The sequence below is a fragment of the Carassius carassius genome, chromosome 8, assembly GCF_963082965.1.
Source record: "Carassius carassius chromosome 8, fCarCar2.1, whole genome shotgun sequence".
NCBI lineage: Eukaryota > Metazoa > Chordata > Actinopteri > Cypriniformes > Cyprinidae > Carassius > Carassius carassius.
In genome coordinates, this window is record NC_081762.1 from 25,186,926 (window position 1) to 25,214,467 (window position 27,542).

At 35.4% G+C, this 27,542-nt stretch overlaps 1 protein-coding gene across 3 annotated transcripts; it reads right to left on the reverse strand.

The window, feature by feature from the left end:
* LOC132145628 (mothers against decapentaplegic homolog 4-like) lies at window positions 1–26,866 on the reverse strand. Of its 3 annotated transcripts, XM_059556769.1 has the most exons (12): window positions 26,541–26,864; window positions 23,629–23,869; window positions 18,122–18,296; window positions 17,992–18,015; window positions 16,081–16,299; window positions 15,808–16,008; window positions 14,294–14,392; window positions 14,143–14,196; window positions 13,816–13,999; window positions 12,801–12,969; window positions 5,018–5,156; window positions 1–3,540 (listed from the first exon to the last, which is right to left on the reverse strand). In XM_059556769.1, the coding sequence occupies exons 1-12, from the start codon at window positions 26,630–26,632 to the stop codon at window positions 3,329–3,331; spliced, it is 1,809 nt and encodes a 602-aa protein (XP_059412752.1). In that variant the 5' UTR covers window positions 26,633–26,864; the 3' UTR covers window positions 1–3,328. The 3 variants fall into 3 exon arrangements, with proteins under 3 accessions (XP_059412752.1, XP_059412751.1, XP_059412753.1); XM_059556768.1 differs by having other exon boundaries at window positions 14,294–14,389; window positions 15,808–16,299; window positions 26,541–26,866; XM_059556770.1 differs by having other exon boundaries at window positions 14,294–14,389; window positions 15,808–16,299; window positions 23,629–23,874; window positions 26,541–26,865.
* Between the last annotated feature and the right edge of the window lie 676 nt (window positions 26,867–27,542).

Consider the following 27,542-nt stretch of genomic DNA (forward strand, 5'->3'; position numbering starts at 1 on the left):
GATTGCAAAATATTGTGCAACATTGCAATTGTTTTACGAGAGATCACAATAGTTTTTTTTACTTCGCAAATGTTTTACAAGATTGATTTAAAGATATTACAATTTTATTTTTACAAGAGATTGCAAATATTTTCCGAGATGACAAATGTAATGCAAGAGATCGCAAATATTTTACAAGTTCTTAAATATTTTGCAAAGGATGACAAATATTGTGCAATATCGCAAATGATTTACAAGAAAACACATTTTTTAACAGAAACTGCAATTGTTTTATTAGAGAAATAGCTTTTGTTATGAAAGCGCAAATATTTTCCAAGAGATGGCAAATTTTGTGTGACCTCGCAAAAGTTAAGAGACTGAAATGTTTTTGCAAGAAATGACAAATTTCTTTTACAAGACATTGCAAATATTTTCCGAGATGACAAATATTGTTTGATCGCAAATATTTTACACGTTCTAAAATATTTTGTGAGAGATGGCAAATATTGCACAATATCGCAAATGATTTACACCTTTTTTTATTATGAAAGCACAAATATAAGAGATCACAAATGTTTGCAAGAGATCGCAAATTACACACATTTGTGAGAGAAGGTTTCTTGGTGAAATGCAATACTAGAATATAAAATTTAACTATAATTTTTTGAATTTTACTAAATATAATTTTTCCTCCCATCTCATATTTTCTTCCATTCCCATGTCTCCTGGGGCTCTGTAAAACAAAAATAATAATGAAATATTTTGACAATCTATTATTAAGAGTTTTCTATTTAAACATATTTGAAAATGTAATTTATTATTGTTGCGTCAATAAGATAAGATCAGGAACACGTGTTTAGAAAGTGAACAGGATGAATCTTGATTTCATGTTGACTTTAACGTTCTATAATGTGGTTCCACTTTCACCATTACATTTTCAGTTACTAAATATTTGCATTTGTACTGGACATACATCTTAAATAAGCCAAAATGAAGGGTCTTTCAATAAATGCAAAATTTACTGTAAGTGTGCAGTATAATATAGACATTTCAATTTGGGAAGGCTGCAAAACCATAATGTTCTTTGCTCAAAGTTTGAAGTTTAGATGTTCTATCGTTTGCAAAATGTTAAAGTGGTATGGGGCTGAATTTTGGTCACAATCCAGACAAGAGTTTCTGGATGAGATAAAAGCTGAAGCTGAGTTACTGGTGTTTGCAAAAACCCGTTGTTTGAAATCGGTCAGTCGGTGCATCAAGGCTCTACATTCGTTTCAAGACACGCCCTGTTTTAATTTGGTTAAAGTATGAGGTGAACATGACGTCCAGAAAGTAGAAGATTCCAGACACAATTTGGCATAAAGTAAAATCCACTGGGTTCATGCTTGATTATCATGAGGTAATCTGGCTTTGGTGACATGGCAACTGATTTGGTTACAAACACTGAACTGCGTCACAATACGAATACCACCGTTTTAAAGCTGAACTATTTTTTTTTCTTCTTTTTTGGGGGGTATGAAAATAGAGGAGCTGGAAGGCTATTGCAAGTTTAACTAAGAAGATGCCTGGATAGTAAGCTGCATCAAAGCTGAGTTGAGGTCCACATGTCGAGGAACACAGCACAAGCAGAGAGACGATGAGCGTTTTGTTTTGACAGTGTGTCCTGTTATCTGTCTGGTTCAGTATTTCTCTCAGAGGCAGGTTTGCATCTACATCAGCTGGACCAATCCAACGCTTCCTGAAGTGACCAGCGCCAGAATAGTGATTTGCTCTGAGGCAGTTGGTGCTACCAAACCCGTGAAACTCGAGATCAAGAGTTTTTGCAAAAAACTTGATTGGAGGTCGAAAAGTCTCTTCCTCACTTGTGTCGCCAGAGCGTAACAGAGCACAACCGTATGGCTCCAAAAGCAAAAATACCATTCATTTACTCCACAGAGATTCGAGTCAGTCTCTCTACCCAGTATTTGACCAAATATTCTGCAATAAACTTCAAATATATAGCATGCAAAAGTCATTTAAATTCAAAATGCATATGTTTTGAAATGTTCATCCTGTAGCTCTGAACTCTCATGGAGTGAATGAATGGAAAAATACTTCTGAAACCAAGGCCACTGCAAAAGCGTTTTGTTTTATGTTCAGACACTGACCCATAAATGTAATTCTTGCAAGGACAGATTTTAAGCTTTTTCTACCAGTATTGCAAAACTAATAGACTCTAAGATTCTTAGTATACCTGCATGATGTGCAAAGCTAGAAAGGCATATGAACAATAAAGCTATTTCCCTGAACTTAATCTGCAATCAACCCAGTGTAAACTTGCATTCGTTAGTAGACCTGTAGCGCTAAGCTATATACATCTAATTTAAACAGAGTGTCACAAATCCCATCAAGAACATGTCAAAGTCATATTTCACCTTAAAAAAAAGAGAAAGAAATTGAAAATGATATTCTGTATAAAGAGAGAAAAAAAAACTTTTTTTACAGAATTATTTTCATAATAAATCTTATTTCCCCCATTTTCCATTGAAATAACATTATAAAAATTATCATGATATAATAGATCTAACATTATTATTCTTTTATTTTGTATTCTTTATTATTCTTATATAAATATAACATAAATGTTATTTTAAATATTTAATGAGAATACTACCTGACTGTTCAAAGAACTACACAGATTAATGTACAAATATTAATTATTGTATTTGTATAACTGTAATTGTAATTTTTTTTTTTTTGGACCTTCCTTAATTTATGCTGAATTTAAATCAAACAAATCATTATTTTAAATAAAAAATATACAGTAATCTGATAAGAATCACCACTGCATAAACAAACAACCTCAAAACATCTGGAAACATTTCAGTTATTTTAGCAGCAAAATGTGCTTAAATAATTTAAAATAATGTCATAATTAGGGCTGCAAAGAGGCAGTGAATGTCTGGTAAATTTCCAGAAACTTTCAAGAATTTTGGGGAAAATTTGTGAATTTTAAGAAAATTTTAAGAAATGTTCTGCCCCTTTGCAACCCTAGTCATAATGCAAAAAAAACATCAGTCTCCATTGTCTTTAAGCAAATATAATTTTTTATATCAGAGCAAAATATGACCTAGACATGTTTTTGTGAGATGAACCCGAAAAGAAATGCAACATTTCACGATAGAACAAGAAAATGCACTGAAATATCTTTCCAAAACATGAATTTTAGAATAGTGAACTTCTGTGGTGTTTTCATGGGTATTCTAATTACTGATAAAAGTGCAAAGCACACTGTGGCATGTCAGCTCTTCGCACGCTTACTGTAGTGAGTCCAGTGTCTGTTTGGTGAGTGTAGGCTGTGTATTGTTGGCTCTCAGTTAGCAGGTCCAGGGTCTGCCAGTGGCATAGTGTGCAGCACCTCGTCCAGCAGCTGCAGCGCCCGGTGCAAGTGCACCTCCACCCAGCAGGGGGTGTGCTTGATGCTCTGCCGGGGGTAGTCAGGACCCCAGCCCTTCACGAAGCTCAGGCGCAGGATGCACAGCCTCCGGAGATCATCCACACCGATCCCTGCTGCTGCCGAGAGGCCTGGAAACAAACATTCCCAAAGTCAGGCTCCAGAACTGACAAGAAAATCTGTTATGTTTATATGATCAAACATGACCAAAACAGATTTCTACCCAATTTTGACTTATGTTCTGTTGTAAAGTTGTCAGTTAACTGGTGCTATTTCTATTGCCGTTTTTCCCTATCACATATTTTTGTAATCATTGTAATTTGCTACAAATATTTTTTAATCAAGACTTTGTTCTAATCTTGACAAAACACATTGTTGGAGTCTCAAGGTTCCATATTTTGTGGTTATTTTGTGACAGACAAAATATTGTGAGAAATTTATTAATTTGTGGCAGGAAAATTCAATGGAGTTTGGGTGCCACCTGGTGGATATCCTTGGTATAGCATCTAAACAAAATCTCAGGGACCTCAATTTTTGTAATATCAACTTCAAATTTGAAACAATTTATTTGGACATATGGCTTTGATTTTATAGCAATTTAGGATTCCTAAATATTTTTTAAAATATTAATTATATATATATATATATATATATATATATATATATATATATAAAATAATTTTACAACTTCTCTACAGTAAACTTTTGTGTTTTGTTTATGTTTGAAAAGCTGCTTCCACAGAGCACGATCTTGAAGGGTTGCCATGTCCACTTATCATAAACGATGCTTTTTAAGCATTTCACGGATTGTTGTTTGGACTCAGCTTATAAAGTGATCCAGTTTATGGATTAATAAAGTAGACACATGCAGGTCATTATATTTTGGGATGAGGTGCATTTACAAAGATAATGCATTTGGATTCATCATGAGTTCATCATGAGTTTTCTGTAAATCATACAACCACAACAAAAATACATAATGTGTTTAACTTTGTCATTAATCACTTACCCCCATGTTGTTCCAAACCCGTAAAAGCTTCGTTCGTAAAACCTCCGTGCCACAAGGATGCGCTGTTTCTACGTGTATATAGCTTTGATTTGAAATAAAACAGCGCCTCCTTGTGGCACGGAGGACACAGAAGAGCATACACAGCATTCGGTGATATGGAGAGACACAGAGGAGACATTTGACAAAGGAATTATTGAATATCATTATTGAAGTCATTATTTTTGTTTTCTTCGCTTACAAAAAGTGTCCTCATCGCTTCATATAACCCAGATTGCACGCCTGATGGCAGATGGAGTATTCGACGACGACTTTTCATATCTTTTGTGGTACTTGGCAGTCTATGGGATAGTCTCAAGCCTCCAGGTTTTCATCCAAAATATCTTAAAATAAATTCCAAAGATGAACAGAACTTTTACGGGTTTGGAATGACAAAGTGGGTGGAGAATCCCTTTAATTCACCACCCAGAGCCGTGTGAGGCATGTTATATTCTGAAGGATTGTGCTTTATTGGACTTATTTTGGACTGTTGAAAAGAAAGAGTTGTCCCCTGCCATTATAAAGCTTTGAAGTGCCAGGATGGTTTTAAATTTAACACTCACTGACTGCAGGAGCGATTCCACCAACACTTCCTGGTCCTGGGATATTCCCAGCCACCGCTGCGGCCTGTGCTGCTGCTGCTGCCTGCGCCGTGGCCGCCTGCTGCTGCATCTGCCTGTGGCACTGCCTGAGGTCAAACACCTGCAGAAACCAGACAACACACACACACACGTCTGCTATCAGCAAAGCAATGACATACTGAAACCTCGCTGCTGTGTGCTGAAACTATGGGGTTAGAATTGTTGCATTATTCCAAATAAATAGATTATGATCCACAAATAAATGTAACGAGATTCACAAAAATATATCAAATTCACAAATGAATATAAAGAGTTTCACAAAAAAATTTAAAACTCACAAATAAATAAAATGAGATTTGCAAATAAAAAAAATATATTTACAAATGTGTTTAATGTCACAAACACAACTCTACCTGGTATTTATTTGTGAACCGCTGTCTGTGCATTTGTAAATCACTGCACGCATTTGTGGATCGGTTCCTGTGCATTTGTGGATTTGAAACACTTCTAGCGTCGACGTGCAGATAAATCCACAAATAAGTGGACTCCACCCACCGTTTACTCAAGCCAATCAAATAACGGCCACATTGAGCTGACCAATCGTAGCACGTTATCGCTTCAACCAATCACGTTTTGGCTTACAGCCAGGGGAACTGCGGGAATAGACACCGAACTTGAGACCAACAACAGACAGTCAGGGCATTTCTCAATACCAAGTTCGCAGAGTCTGGACTTCCGTCCTTCCGAGTTTGGACATGCCAAGTTGGATTCAGAAGAACGAACTCTCGAGGACGGGAGGACGCGAGTCCAGTCATTCTACAAATGGAACGGCAGCGTACTTGATAGCTTCACTCAGCATGCATGTTTTACTTGAATTAACTTCTTTTTTATTTTCAATATATTAAATATATTAGTATTAAAAAACTAATATTTACCTACTCTGATTATTTTCACTTTATATTTATAATGAAATTGAATATAATATTAAACGACTGTCTCTTTTTTATTTTAAAAACTATTAAACATTAATATGTGGTTCAGGTAACATTAATACTGTGATTATATTTACGTCGTTCAAAATAAATAAAATATGTGGAAACAACTGCCTCTTTTCATTAAGAACAATCTAGCAATAAACCCACTCAGCTACAATTTAAATAATACGGTTGAAAAGTGTAAATCAATTGTAAATAAGTGTAAATCAAAATGGAACAGCTTAGGATTGCCATTGCAATTGCTATTTATCAAGATGCTGAAGAGGAGGCTGCCGAACGGAGGAGACAAATCCTTCAAAGAAAAGCCAGGATGCAGCGGAGGATGGCGAAGAGACGTGCCATATTAGCATGTCTCTCTAGCATTGTACGTTTTTCTAATTATTCTTTCTTCATAAACTGCCCATATACTTATGTGGACTTAGTTAGGTATATCCAAATGAAAAGTCATAATAAAAATGTATTATAATGTATCATATAGGCACCCTATCAACAGACTACAAAGTACTATCTCACAAAAAGTTATGTAAACTATTGCAGGGATGTAATGAGACAACATTAGATTTTTCAGTATACCAAATAAACTGACAAGTACAATAGGTTTGACAGTTGATAACATTTAAATTAACTAGCTTACACTTCACACACCTTTTATTTGTCTTTGTGGTGCTCAAATAAGTTTATAGTTTATCATCTTTATATAGCTAGGTGCACATCATATTACTGCATTAACACAAACAGGACAATTTAATATCTATAATAATCATATAGGCTACAACTTTTAGACTCTGGGATGAATGTTGTGCTAGAGCTTATCAATAAATGAATGAAACCGAAATAGAGTATAAAGAAATACTTCACGAAAAGAGCAAATGTTAGAGGGAGATTTAATTATGGCAGATTTTAGTAAATTTTAGACAAAATCCTTAAAACAACTGAGTATATAGCTTATATTAAATCCAAAAATATAATAAATACAATGCAACGACAGTACATATAGTAACAACTTTTTAAAAGCAATACATATAACAAATACATAATACAACAAAAGTAAAAACATTCTTAATATATTATCTATATATTTTAACAGGAACAAAGTCCCACTCGCAGGTATTCACAGATCAATGACCAGGTACCAATCCTGGTCAAGTTTTTTTCTGGAGAGGATTTAAAGCCAGCTTTCAGGCTCTCCAGGAACAGCATCAACATGCTGGTACAGATGCTGCCCCGTCAAAAAGCCCATGGATGGAGCCGTGAAATTGAAGTACTTGTTACGGTTTATTGGCTTGCCTGTTGAGCATCCTACAGGGTCACATCAGATGACTTCAGCATGCCACTTTCAACAGTTTGTAGGACTGTTCACAATGTTGTGGAGGAGATGATGACCATCCTCCACAAAATTATTCATTTTCCAAAAGCAGAGGAAATGGATGAGGTGGGGGGCCTTGCTGGCCATGAGGCATTCCGCTGTGCTGCTGGTGCCACATCAGGATTGTTCCTCCTGCAATGCCACAAAAAAGATGCTACATAAATAGAAAGATCTTCCCTTCCATCATTCTACAGGGCACCTGTGATGCTAAAGGCATATTTATAGATGTGTATATTGGCAATCCAGGCTCTGTACAGGATGCCCTTGTGCTGCGCAGATCACCAATGTACCAGCAGGCTTTGTATTCACCAGCTGGATACTATCTTTTGGGAGATGGGGGATACCCTTGCTTGCAGCATCCTATTGCAATCATGACCCCATACCGCCAGCCTGTCGCAAGTAAGAACACTTTTTTTATGTCAGACAGACAGACACACACACACGATAAACCAAATTTTTACTGTTATGAATTTGCAATACACTACACATTTTCTACACGATTTTTGATTAACAGGCCAAGTTGAAGCCCGATACAACAGGCATTATGCACAAGCACGGAACATCATCGAGCGCACTTTTGGGATGTTAAAAACTCACTGGCGTGCAATTTTCTTGCGGGCCCTAGAGATCAGGCCACTGTTCGCCCCAAAGGTGATTGGTGCCTGTTGTATCCTCCACAACATCTGTGTGATGGGAGGTGATCTCTTGGAGGAGGAGGAGGAAAGCCAAGGACAAGAAGACCGCGAGGATGGTGAGAATGCAGCAGTGGGTGAGAGGGACCTATCAGGGAACCATCTCCGAGGACGTCTGGCTGCTCAGCTTTCTTCTCCCGTGGAACTGCCTGGGTGTCTAACTGAACAGTACTACATCTAGACAGTAAACCTTTCCAGATGTTGTCATGTTCATTAAAAGAGCAACATAAACAGTTGAAATAGCTATGACATTGATTAGAAAGATAGGTATGAATAAATGTGCAAGTAGATGGGTATAGATACATTTATACGTTTTCTTAATGTTGGTATGTTCTTCTTGAGATTTAACTGCATGATTGTAAATAATTGTATACCACTATAGACATTGGATATTACATTATTTTATATTATTTGTGTTTTTGTTGTAAATATAAAGAATACACTGTTGCTATAACAATGATTTGCCAGGGTTGAAATTGAAACATTCATTTTTATTTTTTTTATTCAAATAATCTATATAAAATCATTTATCATTAAATACAACATTAATTTAGAATTTATTAAGTTTTTCAAAAAGAGACATATGTCTCTGCTCTGGCTGTTGCTGCCCTCTCTCTCTCCTCTTCTCTCGCCAATGCTTCTCTCTCCCTCTCCTCTTCCCTCTCTGCCTGTTCTTTTAGAAACTCAAGAAGAGCCTGGCTGTCCCGTCGCCTCTTTCTTGACTGCTGGCTACTCCTGGCTTCCACAGAAGGGGCTGAACCTGGTGTGCTGACTGAGCCACCTGTAGTGGCAGTGGGTTTGATGCAACAACTACGGGCATAGTAACTGAGTGCTGCCCCTGGAGTGCAGCATCCATTGCAGTGTACCACTGCCAGGTTGCAGCAGTCACACTACCGGCCTCTACCCCTTTTCCTGTGGGTGGGTCCCTAAGCTCCTGAAATAAAGCAAAATGCTGTCATGTTCTCACCTCACGTTGTTCCACACTTTTAGACATTTTTTATTTTTGCTCTACACAGAGGAAGATATTCTTAAGAATTTTTGTAACCTAACAGTTTGAGGCACCAAAAAATTACACATGTCAGTGGTGCCCCAGAACTCTTAGGTTACAAATATTCTTCCTTTGTGTAAAGCAAAAAAAAAAAAAAAAAAGAATAAATAAATAGTGTATACAGGTGTGAAACAACTTAAAATTGTAGGTGAATGGCAGAATGTTCATTTTGGGGTGAACTATTCTTTTTACAGTCTCAGAGTAAATGTAAACGGAGTAAACTACATTTTACAAAATAAAATGTAAGGGCCAATGCATCTATGTTAGGTTTCAAATATGACCGGAAAGTCTTTACACACATCTTGGTAAGCCTCTTTCAGTAACAGAAAGTAGAGAAACAGGCAGATTACCTTGTATTTATCTTTTAGGTTATTCAATTTTTTCTTTGCCTGTTTGGCAGTTATGGCCAAACCAGAAGTGGAACAAAATGCCTATAGGCAAAACAAAACCATAAAGATTTACATGATTCCACTTCAATAACGTATTCATTTTTATGGATGAAGACTGTCCAAATCTAGCTCCAAACCTTCAGACATGCAGGGAATTATACAAGCACTCAAAATGAATACTCACTCCCATCAACTTTTGGAGGAATTGCGCCTCCCGGTGAAAAGCCTTTCGTTGGCCGCCCGCCACTCTATCAAGGCCCGAGTTTCCTCAGCAGTCCCTTGATAAAAAATAATGCTTAATTTAAGTTGATGAAAAATAATACAATTATAAAAGAATTTGTAAAAAATTTTTAAATAAAGACAAGCAAACTATTTGGTTAAAATGACAAGAGCACTCTAAAATAAGGTTTGCATTTGATATAAGTATCGTTAGGCAAACGTTAGTTAGGAAACTTTTCCCTCAGGCAAAACAATTGCCCATTAGATATACCCAAAGCAAAATATATCAAATGTTTATCCACTACAGAATCAACACAGGCAGCCCCATATTTTACAAAATGTTACAGGGCCTAGCTACTTTTTAGGAGGACTTGCCGAGGGTTAGGCTACTTTTCAACTCGTAACGAAATAGTCTGAGCAAATTTTCAAAATTCGACGGTAGCTTTGAAGTTTAAACAACATTCTGGCATCAAAACTCTTAGAACTACGTTACATTTTGTGATAAAACAACAATAGTATTTCGAAATGTATAACTTACAGTTGTGAGTTTTCTCCTCCGCCATTGATGCTAACCTGGTTCGAGCTGAATTCTGGGTTATGGCCCGTATCAAGTCCGCACAAGTCACCTCTCCATGCATCCTCGGTAAAAGGAGCGGAGCAAGAACACATCCGGGGATTTGAACTGGACTTGGCTAGATGTGAACTTTGAAAAGGGAAACAGTACTTGGGCAGCGACTGATGACATTTCACAAGTCCACAAGTAACGTTACAGACAAGTACGCACAACATGGCCGATCAGGCAAGACGCCCCCCCCCCCCCCTGGCTGTAAGCCAAAACGTGATTGGTTGAAGCGATAACGTGCTACGATTGGTCAGCTCAATGTGGCCGTTATTTGATTGGCTTGAGTAAACGGTGGGTGGAGTCCACTTATTTGTGGATTTATCTGCACGTCGACGCTAGAAGTGTTTCAAATCCACAAATGCACAGGAACCGATCCACAAATGCGTGCAGTGATTTACAAATGCACAGACAGCGGTTCACAAATAAATACCAGGTAGAGTTGTGTTTGTGACATTAAACACATTTGTAAATATATATATTTTTATTTGCAAATCTCATTTTATTTATTTGTGAGTTTTATATTTTTTTGTGAAACTCTGTACATTTATTTGTGAATTTGATATATTTTTGTGAATCTTGTTACATTTATTTGTGGATCATAATCTATTTATTTGGAATAAAGCAACAATTCTCACCCCATATGAAACAACAGCTGACGAGAAGTCATCTGGACAGGCTTAAAAAAAAGTCAAGCTCTGGATCATGCAAATCTAATGTGACAAGAAGCAAAAATACATACAGAGCTCTCAAGTGCACAAAGGTATTCACTGGCCATCGAGGCTGGAACCACAGGGGCCATATTAGGAGAACTTTTCCTTGATTTTCTAAGATGTAATAATAAAAACAGCATGATTGCACTACCATTTACTATGAAAACAGACCGAAAAATCTTTTTTCAAAAATTAAATGAGGAACTTGTCTCAATTTATTTTACATTTAATTTTTTTTTTTATATTTTACATTATTTGCATTTAAAAATGTATTTTTAATTTATTGTTATATGTAACTACATTTTAAATTTTATCTACACAAAAACAATAATTACATTTTTTAATAACTTTTCAAATGGACAAATAAATAAATTGACAAGTTACTTATTTCCATTTTTTAAATACAGTTTTTTTTTGTACATAAAATGTAACATATGCTGTTATGCTTAAAATAAAAATAAAAAAATTCTAATTGACAAATAAATCATTTAAATGCTTGTAGAAGCTTTAGTTGCCTTATTTTGTTACATGAAAAAGGTTTTAACCACAAACACATTCATTTTATTAGATACATTACATAAGCAGCTGGTCTAAATTAATCCATTATGTAATTTAGATCAAATATTTCATCCATTTATTTATATATTCCTATAAAAATTCATCAACATTTAAATCATTAAAAAAGGTGATTTATTTAAATTTAGAATTTTGAAGTGTTACTTTTTAACTAGAAAAAAGCTATATCTCAAAGATCAAATACAAATTAGACAAATTAAATATATACATTTATTAATGTGAAAAAAAGTTATTTCGATTTTAATCGTTGTATTTAGTAATTTGTTTAATCGATGTTTTTTTTGTAGTTAACAAGTAATGCGAAGATAAAATACAAATTTAAAAAAATGTAATTCAAAGCTCAAAACTTCACCCACTTTTTCAACACAAGTCAATGCTATTTGACTGGCACTATTAAAGGTACAATATATTTGCAGTAAAATATCCAAAAACCACTAGGCTAGTGTTATATATTTTGTCCAGCTGATTACTAACAATATCTCTAATGTTTTCAACTACTTGTAAATCATGAGAAAATTGCAACCATGGCTTACCAGGTGCTTACCGCCACCTACTGTATCGGAGCATGTAGCATGGCTATGAATCTAATGAGGCTAGCTACCCTTTGTTACCGCCTTTACTGACGTAGAAACCACATGACAACAGTGTCATGGACAAATGCGAAAGTAGCTTCGCGACAAACTTCAACTAGAAAGAGATGCCGATCTTGCAAGTGTTTTACTCGACAGATGAGTTGTTTTGATTTGTATCTTTACAGAAAACCTATGCTATTAAAACGATCAACAAGATTAGTATTATGGGGCATACACGCCAAACGCGGGGCATTGCGTCTCTAGACCCGCGCTAGGACGCGTCTGATCCATAGTCTGATCACGTCTTTGCATTGACTTTGTATGTAATCTACTTACGCAAATCATTGAACTCGCATTAAATCCATGATTTATCTTTCCGTCTGATTGATGGCCGTCAGCGGTTGGGTAAAAGACAACAAATCCCATCATCCCACGCTCCTTAGCATCATCAAACCACGCGATTGTTATTGTTTTTATAGGGCGCCCTCTAGTGGCAGGTCCTACAACCTGTACCTTTAACATTGCACATAAATAATTAAAAAAATATGATGACCCCTTAAGTGTTTCATCTTTTACCTTTATGTAGGCCCCTGGGTAGATCTTGTGCACTGCGTCTCCTGGCGCTCGACCCGCTTCTCTGTCCAGGTAATAACTCTGCACAAACACGGCATGATCACTCATGCAGCGCATCCACACATCGCCCTCGCCACGACACTCCAGCTGCACTCCTTTACCAATGTGCAACCTGCAGACAGAGAGACAAGACACTGAAACAGAACTGCCTTTAACTATGTCAGGTAGTTACATAACCAAAACCAGATGTGCCTCTGTTGATACGCTTACATGTCATTTCATCAGCTTGTTAAAGACAGTTCTGTCCCGGCTGTTATTCTCACATAATCTGTCTGTTTATTATTGTTCATCACAATGTCAATCTGGCACAGTAAGATGTTTTTGAGACGTGTGTGAAGGCAAACATAAAACCTGTGAAATTCATCTATACACAAATAAACACATATCACACACACATACAGCCATTTTGTCTGGACAATATAGCTTGATATTTTTCAGCCTTTTGATGATTTTCATCATTGCATAGATAGATAGATAGATTAAATATCATTAAATAAATACTATAATTATATATAAGCAATATTAAAATAACTTTGAATTAACATCTTTAACATTAACACCACGGTGCAGTGAACTGTAGCCAAAAAGTCATGAATTGCAGAAACAAATGCAGTCCGTGCCCTTTTTTTTAATACTACAATATTTAGTTGATTCTCCACCTTGCTCCAAAAATGTCTTTCTTCGATAGCTTGCAACTGTCTGCATCTCTACCTTTCTTTCTTGTTTGATGCCATTAAAAATGTCATTCCATTCAAGTTGTGACAAAATAATAAATGTGGAACAAGTCTACTGTCATTGATCTTTGAAGCTTAATAGCTAAATAAAAAGGACATTAAAATCATTGTCATATTCACAATGTTGGTTTTACATCTGCATCAAAACAAGACAGAGTAAATCATAAATCCTCAGTATGTGACTCAGCTCTAATAAGCACACGGAGACATTACGTGACACATACCTGGCGCGCTCGCTGGCGTCTGTGCGGTGCACATTACTGAGCTGACCCAGGCAGAAGCGGTCGCCTCCTGAGGGGTCCACATACCCATCAATCGTCACCACCGGACAGCTGGACAGCACTTTAAACATCTCCCCCACCTGCACATCCATCTCGAAGTATGAGACGGAGCACCAAAACTCAGGACCTGTGGACGCACCTTTGATCAATTTAATGTGTCCTTGCTGAAAAGAAGTATTCACTTCATCTCTTTTGGGGTTTTTTAAATATCAGACCATTTGAAGGTTTTGTATTGTGTGTTTTAGTGGAGACTATATAGAGTCTATAAACCTGGATGGTTGGAGACTGGAGGAGGGAAAGACGCTGAACTGTGATGTTGAGACCCTGATAGAGACAGATATAATAATGGATTCATTCAGTTCTAGTAGGAATAATGGTATATTTGCATACATGTTTGTAGCAATGTTTCAGGCGAGCGTACAGAAGTGTGGGTGATGGAGAGGAGGCTGGTGGCCGCGTCCGTTTTGCTGGGGTCCTACAGGAGTGTAGGAGGCTGTGCTGCTGCCTGTCCAGGTTGCTGCTGCAGCAATTTAAAGATGAGAAAGGTTTGTATATGAAGCACATAACACCTAAACAGACATGACACCACAAGTTTCCAGCGACAAGTGTTTTATCGGTCTACACTGAAAGAGAAAGTGCATGCCAAAACCACGGCCAATATACGTGATGTGTGATATACAGCTTTGAGGAGTTGAGTTTGGATCGAAGAGATTTCACTGTGGGCGGGGCTACAGAAACACAAACCAGGATCTTATTATTAACTAATACTGAAATTAGCTTTCATTCATTGAAATAAAGCTGAAATTAAATCATAAAATGTTAGGTGAAAAACACAGATTACTAAAACTACAAAAAAAGTAAAGCTAAAGAAAAATATTTAAAAAGTAATAATAATAAAAATAAGTCAAAAGCCCATCACAAAATTACTACAATGTAAACAAAATGTAAAATAAAACTGAAAAATTGTAAAATAAATAAAGGTTATAAAGAATATAAATAACTTTAATAATACATTAAAAATATTAAAACAATAATAATCGACAGAAAAGGTTTTATTTATTAAACAATATAACAGGATAAAAATTATACTTAACTTATTATTACAGGGTATCTGCAGGATTTTTAAAATCTAATTTCAGACTTTTTAAAACCTTTTAAAGATGATTGTGAAAAGCTTTACTTACAGTTTAGATACCGGTTTTCACAAAAACAAAATGATAAAATTCTTTTCAGCCTCAGATATTATTTTAAACCATTATTATTAATCAATTATTATATTAAATAACAAATATATCTTAATTATTTAGTTTTTTATAATGCTTTAGCATTTGCTACAGTGCATATGGCTGGATTTTCACATTGGTCTGAACAAAAACAGCAGACGTGCTTAATGAAAATGCAAATTTGGTATACACTTCATATAAAGGTGTCCTTGTTACAGTGTAATTATACATTTAATTACTGAGTAATATTCCTTAACTACATGTACTTACTCTATGGTTAGAGTTAGGATTAGGGTTTGGCTTAGGGTTACTTGCAAGTACATTTACATTCATTCATTTAGCAGACGCTTTTATCCAAAGTGACTTACAATTAGGGAATACATCAAGCAATTCATCTTAAAGAGGCGAATAGACACAGGAAGTGCTCGAAATACCAAGTTTCAAACATTGTTCAAATAAGTACAAGCTAGAGAGGGAAAGATTAAAGAAAAGATTAAAGAAAAGAGAAATAAACTGGGTTTTTTGTTCATTGTTTTTAGGATGAAGTCAAATAGTGTAATTATGCATAATTTATTGTTATTATAACCTCAATCAGAAAATGATGTACATGTTAACATGGCATTTCTAACAAATTAACACAAACTTATCTTTATCAGTAAATAAATGTATCAGTAGTCTCGCTGTGATTGGTTGGGACTAGTGTGATACTCACTGTGAAAGGAGCCTTGCGTCTGGGAGTGTTTGGAGCCGTTGTAGCCGTTCTGGTTGGGTGGAGGCTGGGGTGGGACGGGGGTCTGTGGGGGTCCATGTGTGGGGGTGGAGGGGGGAGGTGTAGGGGTCATGACTTGACCCTGAGGAGACGCAATCTGAAGTAAGCCTACACCGTGACCTCCCTGCATCTGCATCATAGAGCCTGAAGATGAAAGACATGAGAGTTTGGAAGATGACACTGTGCTGATTACAACAGCTGTGGTCCAGCTCTTACCGGCGGGGGAGAGGGGCATGTTGGAGTAAAGGGTGACCGCTGGGGGCGCGCGGCTGGGCTCTGAAGGCAGCTGTAGAGGAGCAAGGGACTGGCCGTAGTGGTCCGGAGGAGGGAGATTCATCGCCCCCTGGTGGTCCTGCTGAGGAGGCAGGCCTGGGGGGACGTCCATCTGGATGCAGTCGTGGCTGTACTCTTCCTTTATTAGTCTGCCAATGGGACCTACATACCAGCCAGAGGACAACTTGAATCAGTTACGGAGTCAGTTCATAAAAAAAATAAATTGCAGATTCATTTGGGACTTCATTTGAGTCAGTGAATCTTTTTTGAACCTGTGTGAAATGGCAAGTCATTTTTTTGTAGAAAAACACAAAATAACACTGTTTATCATCATGTTTAATATTAAATAATTTTGCAACTTTATGTGTTCATTATGAAGATTTCAATAAATGTGTATTTAAAAATATATATTTAATAATTTATATAATGTATCATTTGATTTATCAATCAAATGTAATAATAAATATTAATATTAATATTAATAATAATAATAATAATAAATATTTCTTACTATGTGTAAGTGTAAGATTACTGATAAACTACTGTCGATTAAATTGTATTATTTGTATTTGTTATTTAATTGAATTTTAAAAGTTATGTCTGAATTTTATTATGTCTGTATAGGTCTTATATTAAGTTTTAGTTTTATTTCATTTGAGTTATTTCAATACTTCAACAAACTAAATGGAAATTAAATATATAGAGAATTTATAAATGTGTATGTATATGTATGTGCGTGTGGTTGTACATACACTGTATGTTTTTTGGGGATTAGTGTTATGGTAGAATCATTATTATACTCTTATACCTTTTGTTCTTTAATATTTTTCTTTTTTCATTTAAATGTTACGTTTTGAAATTTTGCTGTATGCATTTGTCATTTCTATATAATTCCTTTATTTTTAAAATGTGTATAGGTAGTATTTATACAGTTTTAGCTTTTAGTTCTGGATCTGTTTTTAGATGTTTTAATACTACAATTGATTGCTTCTGTTGTCCTCATTTGTAAATCGCTTCTAAAAAAGCATCTGATAAATGACTAAATGAATGAAAAGAAATGAATGAATGAAATGAATTTTTTTTTTAAGTTAAAAGCCTGATATAATTACATTTTTAATAACCATGTTTCTTGAGCAGCAAATCAGCCTATTAGAATGATTTCTGAAGGATTTTATAAACTATGCATCACAGAAATAAATTACATTTTAAAATATATTTAAATAGAAAAACGGTTATTTGAAATTGAAATAATATTCTACAATATTATTATTACTGTTATTACAGTTTCTGATCAAATAAATGCAGCCTTGGTGAACATAAGAGAATCTTTCAAGAACTAAAAAAAGGTTAATTGTTCTAAACATTTGAACCAAAGTGTGTGTGTGTGTGTGTGTGTGTGTGTTTATATACAGATTTAAAATCATAACAAGATATAGTTTAATAGTTATGATACTGTTTTTTAAATCAAATCTTTGCATGACAGGAAACACCGGCATCTAACAATGCCCTGAAAAATAAAATAAAAAAGCATCTTAAAAAATAAAGCATATATATAAAACAGTTATAGAAGTAGTATGTGTCCTATTCTGTGTCTCCTGAAAACTCCTGAAACATTGGTGTCTCATATTTTAGAGCAATCAGTGCATTTTGGGAAAGAAATCAATTAAATCTGTCTGTGTGTATGTGTGTGCGTGTGTCATTGTTTGTAAAAATTCAGATGTAACCCTTTTCCATTAGTTAACATTTTTCTCAGTAACTGTAACTGATTAGTATTACATTTATTTTGTAATTAAATTATGAAATTCCTTTATATGTAACTAGTTACTCCCCGACACTGATTATTGCATCACTTACCCGTGTTTTGAAGACTGAGACCAACTTGAGATGAGAGAAAAAAGAGAGAAACACTTATTAGAGCCTGTTTTCCTGCACTGATGGCAATGAACAGCATGAGACTCAGTGATGTGTGTGAGGACAGACTCACCGATGCCGGGTGACACCACTCTCTCATAATGGTAAGGGTTCACACAGACATTATCGTACTTGAGGTCAAATGCGTACTGGCAGAATTTCACATGCTTCAGCTCGTTCTTGTGAAGGTCAGGCCAGCGCCACAACCGCGCGTAGATTACATGAGGAAAACCTTTACGACCGGCAACCTGTGGGAAGAACACATGAGGGAAAAAGAAACGGAAGAGTTAATGAGGATTATAATACTAAATAATCTGTTAAGTACTGCACAATCATTATGTAGATATTAACCAGTCATGGGCCCTTTTTTAAACCAATTAAAACGTTGAATGTTCCCAGCGCTAATATAAAACCTGTATTAGTGGTTTAAATATTTCACACGATTACACTGAAAGGATGCAGCCATACGCTATGATAACTGATTTCAGGTCACGATTTGGTTTAATTTAATTTTCATAATCATTAAGGCATGCCTTATCAAGCACAAGCAATTTTAATCTATTACTGAATTATGGGATCACTACGGTGTTATTTAAATATTATTTACTTACTAATTATAATATAGGAAATTATAATTGCTATAATTTATGGTAGTTTATTATATTTTCAGTTTAAATTTGGCTTACGTTTTAGTCATTTTATGTGTTTTCTAACAGTAATTCTACCTAGAATATTAAATGTTATTATTAAATTTTAATGTATTATGCATTATATTAATAAATGTATACATTTATATTACTGAATTTCAGTTTTTTATTTTTCCATCTGATATTTATATTTTATTTCATTTCAGCCTTATTTCAATAACTTTTTTTATTTGTGCTGTCAAATGATTAATCGCGATTAATCGCATCAAAAATAAAAGATTTGTTTACACAATATCATTGTTTGCTGTTTATTTATTATGTATATATAAATACATTAAAAAAATATATATATTTTGGAAAAATACTTACATGTATATATTTATATTCATATAATTTATATTATATATAAATATATTTAAAATATAAAAAAATCTTAAGTATATACAAATGCATGTGTTTGTATTTATAAATACATAATAAATAAACAAAGTACACAACATACATAATGTAATAAATTAATAATGTGCATAATCCAAAATGACTTATTTTGGATGCGATTAATCGCGATTAATCGTTTGACAGCACTACTTTTATACATTTTATTATATTTAAACTGTTTGAAATACATGTGATTTTAAAAACAAAATTTTTTAAAAACAAAATTTATATTTTTTTATATAATGTCATTCTTTTTAGCTGACTATCGATTCCTCACACTCTTCAGCAAAGGAACTGTTTAACATTTTTCTTTTGGCCTGCATGTCTATTATTGAAAGATGGGAACCGAGATCAGGAACTGAACAAACTCATGTCGCCCATATGAGTGAAGTGGCTCATATGACAAGTCAAACTTCTGCTAAAGACACAGTAAAATGTTTGAACACAGCACGTATGTGACAGGAATGCAGCAGTATGACAAAAGAGCGTCACATGATCCTGAAAGCACATTGAGCATAAGGTCATGTGTTGAGTTTTGACTGCATATCACAGCTGCAGGAGGACGTGTGTGATATGATAATCCTCTGTAGATTAACACTAGAGGCATGACACTACAGTTGTGCGCTAGCAGCGTGATACGAGAGAGAGAGCTGAGCAGAGGGATAAATCCAGCTGTCAGTGCCATTTCGGCAGAAGCACTGAAACACAGACACAAATGTGATGGGGCTGCAAACCAAAAGGGCCAGGGTTCAAACCCCAGAGCAGACAATAGAGTCTCCTTGGTCACTAAAGCCTAATTACACCAGGTGCACATCTCCATTACATTACACATTTAAATTATACATTACCTTATACATACAAATGCTAATGTTATTTATTTTTAGAATTAACATAAAAGCTTAAAAATCCAACTTTATAAAACCTACATATTGAAACCCATCTGACAAACATTAGTGAACCTGTTCTGATGAATAATACTAGTTGTTGGCCGATATATCGGCCGATATTTGGCTATTTTCAAAAGCCGATGTGTTCTAAGTGGGACTTTTATTTTGACGGCGGTTCTGTTCTGTCTAATACGGATAGAAGTCTGTCTAATAATCAGATAGAACGGTTAAACAAAGAAATTTATATATACAGATAGTATTATAACGATTGTTTTTATATTAGGCCTATTAGTAAGAGAAAGGCAAGCATTATAATACTTTCTCGTTTGCCATCAGCATTAAGCAAATATGAATTTATATAATTTAAACAAATATTTGAATGCTTAATGAACATTTTTGAGATTTGAGATTTACGACAGCCACTAGTGAAAAAGAAGCACAGTGTAATATAAAACAATATAGCAGGTCCCACTATTTTTAATATAGGTGTCTTTAAATACTAGTATTTACTTAAATATAATTATATTTTATATATACTGTTAGGCAAAACATGCAAAACACTTTTTAAATTGACATGAAATGCAAGTACATAGTAGTTAAGGACACTTAATATAAAGTGGGGCCTAGTAGTATAATACAATCATATAGTATTATTTTAAGTAAATATATTAACGTAATGTTTTCAGACCATTTTTGCATGTTAATTGCAATTAAATAAAAACATTTTACTGTTCAAATTTATATTAAATGCATGGCTGACCTTGAGAGTGCTTTCTGATACAATTAGGATTTCATAATAACTTCTATTGTCTTTGAAATATGGTTAAAATGTGCTGCTGAACTAAAATATAACTGAATGTAATTTCTATTCAATCTTGTATGTCATGTATTTAAATATATTTTTAACTGCACATTGTTATGATGAAGATGCATATTTAACACATTATATTAACATTGAATATTGATATTTGTGCATTTAATGTTAACATATTAACAATAAATGAAATGTTGAATAACACACTACAGTTACAATTATAATCAAGTACTTTACATGAGCTTTAGTATGTTAGTCAATACAATAAAATGAATGCATTTCACTAACGCACGATAAAACATTATTAAAACATAATGATTTAAACGTACTTGAAAGTCAAAATGTTAATTTGCCATGGAAATCATAGACTACAAGTGCACATTAAATGCAATCAAGTAAAAACAAAAATACATTTACAAAATATCTATAAATTATCATTTAAAAAATCCTATACCAAGTAATTGTTCATTTCTATAGATTACATCATAATGATTCAAACTTGGTGCAATAATAATGTTTGTGATAAGAATATTGATGAAAAACAGATCAGAGGTATGTGTGTGTATCATACAGCTTTTTTACAATAGTATCTTAAGGTCTCTTTTTTCCCATGCTCTCTCGGTCTATGATAAGGTCAATAAAGGTGACACATTATGTCTTGACTCAGTATTTCAGCTTTACTTCACCAGATCCTCTGTCACAGCACATACATGTTTTTTCCCTTGTGTTGCCTGGATATCATCACATCTTGTGTGTAAAGAATAGCATGGACTATCTACCAGCAGCCCTTTTACACAGAGGAAAAAATAGACGGCCTTAACTTAACCCAGCCCCTTTCCTGTGTTTTAGACAAAACAACCTTCCCAGCCTGTCCTCCACCCCTCCCTCTAAATCTGCCCGTACTAAAGGCTGGGGAAACTGCACACACATTGTCCTTCTCCATATAAACCAGCACTTTTACTTTGAGGTTGTTGAGGTTTACAGTCGAAGGCCTAGTGATGAATGTCTCTCTTTGTAGCAGCTGTCAATCATCTAGTATCCATGCAGACCGATGCTAGAGGCAGGAAGCTATTAGGATTGGCTGAAGCTGCGGCTAGAATGGTCTCCATATGAAAGCCGTATGTTCAGATGTGGGAGGTGTGGATGCGATGAGCGCTGGGCCTCAAAACAACACCCTAACACTACGTTTATTCAATGGACAATGCCTTGATTATTTACTTTGGCTGGCATTATTTTTCCCAGGATTCACAAATAGATTAGGGGAAACACAATTGTGTGAACAAAGTTGGAAAACACACTTTCCAAAGTTATTCTAGACTGGGGAAAGGGAGTTTATACAGTGGTTGACTGTTACGAGTTTTAAAAGGCAGATGCCAAAGCCGATATCTATAGAGCGGGACAGACGGTGAATCTTTTTATTTTTTTTTGGGCTGTTTTTCTGTGGTATGAATTTAAATATGGTAAAATGTGTTTACTAAATGTTGGTTGCTTATGACTTGTATTTGCAATCAATATAAGTTCTAGGTGTGGTTTTATTAAAATATTTGGGGTCTGAGAGATTTTTTTTTTTTTTTATTAAATACAGTGATGCATTAATTTAATCAAAGGAAACAGTAAAGATGTTCCAGTAAATGTTCCTGTGGCTCAAGAGGTAGAGAACTGCTTTAAAAGCGCAAGGTTGTTGGTTCGATTCCCAGGGAACACATGTTAGGTAAAAAATGTTAGCCTGAATGCACTGTAAGTCGCTTTGGATAAAAGTGTCTGCCAAATGCATAAATGTAATTTAAAGACATTTATAATGTAATGTTAATAATCATGTTACTTGGGCATTAAATTAGAATTAATATTATCAGAATGATTTCTGAAGGATCATGTGACACTGAAGACTGGAGGAATGATGCTGAAAATACAGTGATGCATACAAACAAAAATCTAATACATTTTTAATTATATATGCAAATAGAAAATTGTTATTTTAACTGGTAATAATATTTCACAATATTGCTGTCTTGGCTAAATTTATGATCAAATAAATGCAGCATAGGTGAGAGACTTCTTTCCAAAATAAATAATAATAAAAAAACATTACCAACACCAAACTTGGGAGGACGAGTGTCCAGTAAATATAATGCAATTTATTGATCCTAAACTAGATCTGAATTTTATTATTTTACACAATATTTACCCAGAAAAGAGGATCGATCTGAGGCAGTTTGCATGAACAAAATGTTATTTATTTATTTACTTGTTTTTGTTTCATTCATGTTTCATTTGTAACCGCTGTCACAAATGATGACCAAAGCATTGCTACCTCAATAAAAATACTGGATTTCTTAATTTTAAACCATTTGGGTTTTTTTTTTTTTTTTTAATGCTTCATTTACTCTTTTACAGCTGTAATTTACACTATTACCTTTTTTTTCTTTAAGAATACATTGTTTATTGACAGCACTAAACAGCCTATGTCTACCAAATAATCGATCTGGCCAAACTAGCCTATTGCTAGTTTTTTTGTGACAAAGACACATCCTCTTTAATACCCTTTAAACACCTTTACCGCTGTGTCATGTCCGATCAAACCTTCACATTGACAGAATGACAGCCTAAAACAGCAGTTCAATGCCTGTCTGAAAAAACCATCTAACACTGAGTAAAGCAGACGAGAAAACCTGCCAAATGAAGACATGACTCATCCATTCAGTCCATTCAGCCTTAACATTCCTTGAATTCACTGCATTAGAGCATTAAAGCGAATGTTAATAGTTGAACGTGAGTTACTGTAAGCGTGGTTCACCTGCAGGCGTCCGTCCAGCGTCCTCTGGATGGTCACGCACTTGCTGGGATGGACTCCGTTGGTGGTGATGGCCGTGATGAGGGAGTCCAGCTCGTCCTTCTTCTCCTTCAGTTTCTTGACCAGGCTCTCGATAGCACGCTTGGCGAAGCCCTCGTTTTCGCCGCCCTGCCTGTGACACATGAGGCTGTGCACGATGCTGAGGCAGGCGTCATTACTGTTGGGAGGGTTCACGGACATCCTGCTGCTCTGACAGATGGGAAAACAGAACAGCAGCATCAACACATGACTCTTACAAGCTGCATCTAGTGTGCCAACACACTGTCAGTGCCGTAGTTATTCTTCATGGACATCAGTGGCTGAATCGCTCAATATTTCAAAGCTATGATTTTGCTCAGTTGCATAAAATAGTTTACCCAAAAATGAAAACTCTGTCATTAATTACTCACCCTCATGTCGTTCCAAACCTGTAAGAGCTTCGTTCACCTTTAGAACACGAATTCAGATATTTTTGATGAAAACTGAGAGCTTTCTGACCCTCCCATAGACAGCAAAGCAACTGGCACGTTCAAGGCCCAGAAAAATAGTGAGGACATCGTTAAAATAGTCAGAGGTTCAACTGTAGCCAATGAAGCTTGGAGAATACATCTTGTGTGCAAAGGAAACAAAACTGTAACAACTTTATTCAATATTTTTTTCTATTCTGTGTCAGTCTTTGAACCAATTTTAACGATGTCCTTACTACCTTTCTGGGCCTTGAATGTGTCACTTGCATTGCTGTCTATGGAGGGTCAGAGAGCTCTCGGATTTCATCAAGAATATTGTCATTTGTGTTCTTTCGATGAATGAAGGTCTTACGCGTTTGGAACGGCATGAGGGTGAGTAATTAATGACAGGAATTTTAATTTTGGGGTTAACAGTCCATATAACTGTGTGTTTTTAATTCCTTTTCCTGAATGCGCTGTCATGTCGCTTACATTTTGTATAAAAATGTCAGTCTTCTGGCAGTTTGATCAAATAATGAGTCTACAAAAAAAGATAATTTGTCACACTGGAAATGGAAGTTAAGTGCATTGGATTATGGGATACAGTATTCCATACAGTGTGTTTTTCATAATACTGCACATTGTCTGCTCCATGTATACAAAAACTGCATATTTGCACAGCATGCATACAAAATACTGCGTAAATAGTAAGAGTAGTAAATAAGTATGCAATTCCAAATATTTAAAATGTTTAAAAAAGCCAAAAAGCATTAGCATTTAGTGTAAGGAGCCATGTGAAACTCCAAGTCGGGCCTTTGTTATTATAAATTTGCATTTAAGATTTAGCCCAAACAAAACAAAGCGATTGTGAACAGAGGGCCCCAAAGCATATCTGAATACACATTGATAAATTCAGCATGTAAAAACAAATTAACTTGCATTATTCCCTGCAGAACTGCTATCCTCTCACTGATCTCTATAGGTTACAGACAGGCCTATGATATCTATGTTACAGATCAGTGTTTCCACAGTGTTCCCCTTGCAACATCACAACACGGCAACTCATGTTTTATCAAGAAATTTGATTTGATTTGATCTGCACTCGTAAATATGACTTTGCTTGGTCAGAACAGAGCACATACTCCCAGTTGCCCATGCACAATAAACTAAAATAGGAAAAATAAAAGTGGTTTAAAAAAAAAAAAAAAAACATTTACTGCATGCTGCAAGTGAGAGAGGTGGTTTATACAGCAGTGATGAACTTGAATTTGTATTCTCTGTACATAAGAGGCAGAACTTCATGTTTCGGTGATGAAAACCCCTGTGATCTTTGCATGAGATGTTGCAAGTGCAAAAGTGCGAGATTTCTAGAGTGCAGTGGTAATTGAGAGATGGTGGAGCGCTGACGGATCCTGACACTTCAGATCTCTGAGCATCATCAACTCTAATCTGGGGGGAGCTTCTCTGAGACCCTTATTATCAGACGACTCAGCGATGCTCTCCGTGTCTGCACAAGTGGCCCTTTAGGCAGAGCACCAGAGGAACAACTTTACATTAAAACTGTCACAGAATATATAATGCTATCAGATGAAGGGATTTCATATGCTCTAATATTAGAGAAAGCGTTTTCTTTTTAGTTTCTTCTGACAGAAACACGCATGCATTATTCCTTTCTTCTTATCTGGGTGTATTACTCTGTTATTTCATCATATACAGTGTACTTGACTAAAGCATGGCGACCTGATTCTAAAGGACATTTGGATCCAAACCCAGCTTTAGAGACCACATACTGATTTATGGTAACATTTTAAGACATAGACTTTCTTTAACAGATTTAACATGCAATATTGTATACACTGAATGAAATAATCATAACATTAGGACTAATTCAATAGTAAGCCTTAATGTTTAGACTACACTTCATCCAACACATTGCCAGCGCACTATAGGATAACATTACAGCTCATGAAATGTCATGCAAAGTTAAAGCCAAACTGTTGACTGCTCTGCAGGCAAACAAACGCAGCGGTCACGTGACGTCATCGAGTCCTCGTTCTAAACGTTCTAAACGTTTCACGCGCTCCTGCTGGACTGGAGCATGTTTAAGGTGACATGCAAACCAACTAACTAGTCGGGTCAATAAAATCAAGGCGAACTGTTGAATGAACGAACTGCTCGCGGACTTGTTGTGAGAGGCTGGACGTTTCAGCGTCTCGAGACAGCATTCAAACGCTAGACAGTTACTAAATAGGCTATTTCAAAGCTCAGACAAGGGCAAAAATGAGTTATTAAAACACGGCCAGACGCAATATGCTTTCTAACTAACGAAATGCATCACAGAATACGCGCAGTTTCTGATACGGTCTCCAACGGTGCAACGTGCCCTTAAAAATGAATAACACAGATGCACAAAAATGTTAAAATACTTACACATCGGTCGTATTGTTGGAGGATAGCGAAAAGCTGTCTTCTGGACGAGGACGGAGAGGTAGTAAATCGTGTACCCTTCCCCCTCCCAACATCTAATTTGAGTGTATCAGAGTCGATAGCGGTCTATCAGGCTCGCTGTCTCCGCATCCTGGCCGCTCGCTACAATAACAAAAGCGGGTAGACATTGTGCGAGTGGAGTCCTCACAGCTCCAGCCAATAGGAGGGCGAGTCTCAAAAGGAAGGATGCGCCCAGCCAATCAGAACGCGGCTCTCACGGCTGGGCCTCAGGGCCGAGGTCTGTCTGGGTCGCGTCTGGATTGACATATCGGCGCGACTGTGTTTTAAGGTGGCGCCGCTGAGAATGCTCCGCCCCTTATCGGCTCTCCCCGCCCCATTCATCCCTTGTCAGTTTCCATCGATGATTGAAATCTACAACACAGGTTTATTAACACAGGTTAATAAGAAAATGTTAAATTTTAGTTGAAAGAATAGCCCACATTACTCAAATTGAGGTTTGTTAGGCAATTTATTCCATTAAGGTGCTTTAAATGCTATTGAGTTTGAAGTTTATAACACCATTTTTTAAATTAACTGGATTCAGAATTATATTAAATCTAATAACACAATTGGCGGTATTAAATTTATTTTCAGTTGTAACTTTGATATTAATTAAATGTCGATGGGCAAAAAATACACCTAGTTATATACAATTTAAATTTGAGCTTAGTCGATATCTTAAATCACTGGAGGATGTAATGAGCAGCAAAGCAAAAAAAGGTCTTGAAATTCTATCCATTTTAAGAATTGTTGTATTTATTTTGTAGATAAAGATATGGATTTGACTTCAATACCCCTGTGTATATAGATATTCATCCTTGTATTTTGTCTTTATTGTTTTTTTATTATTATTTATTTATTTTATTTTTTAGTAATTATTTTTAAATGTATTATTATTATTATTATTATTATTATTATTGTAATTTATATGTATGTTTTTACTGT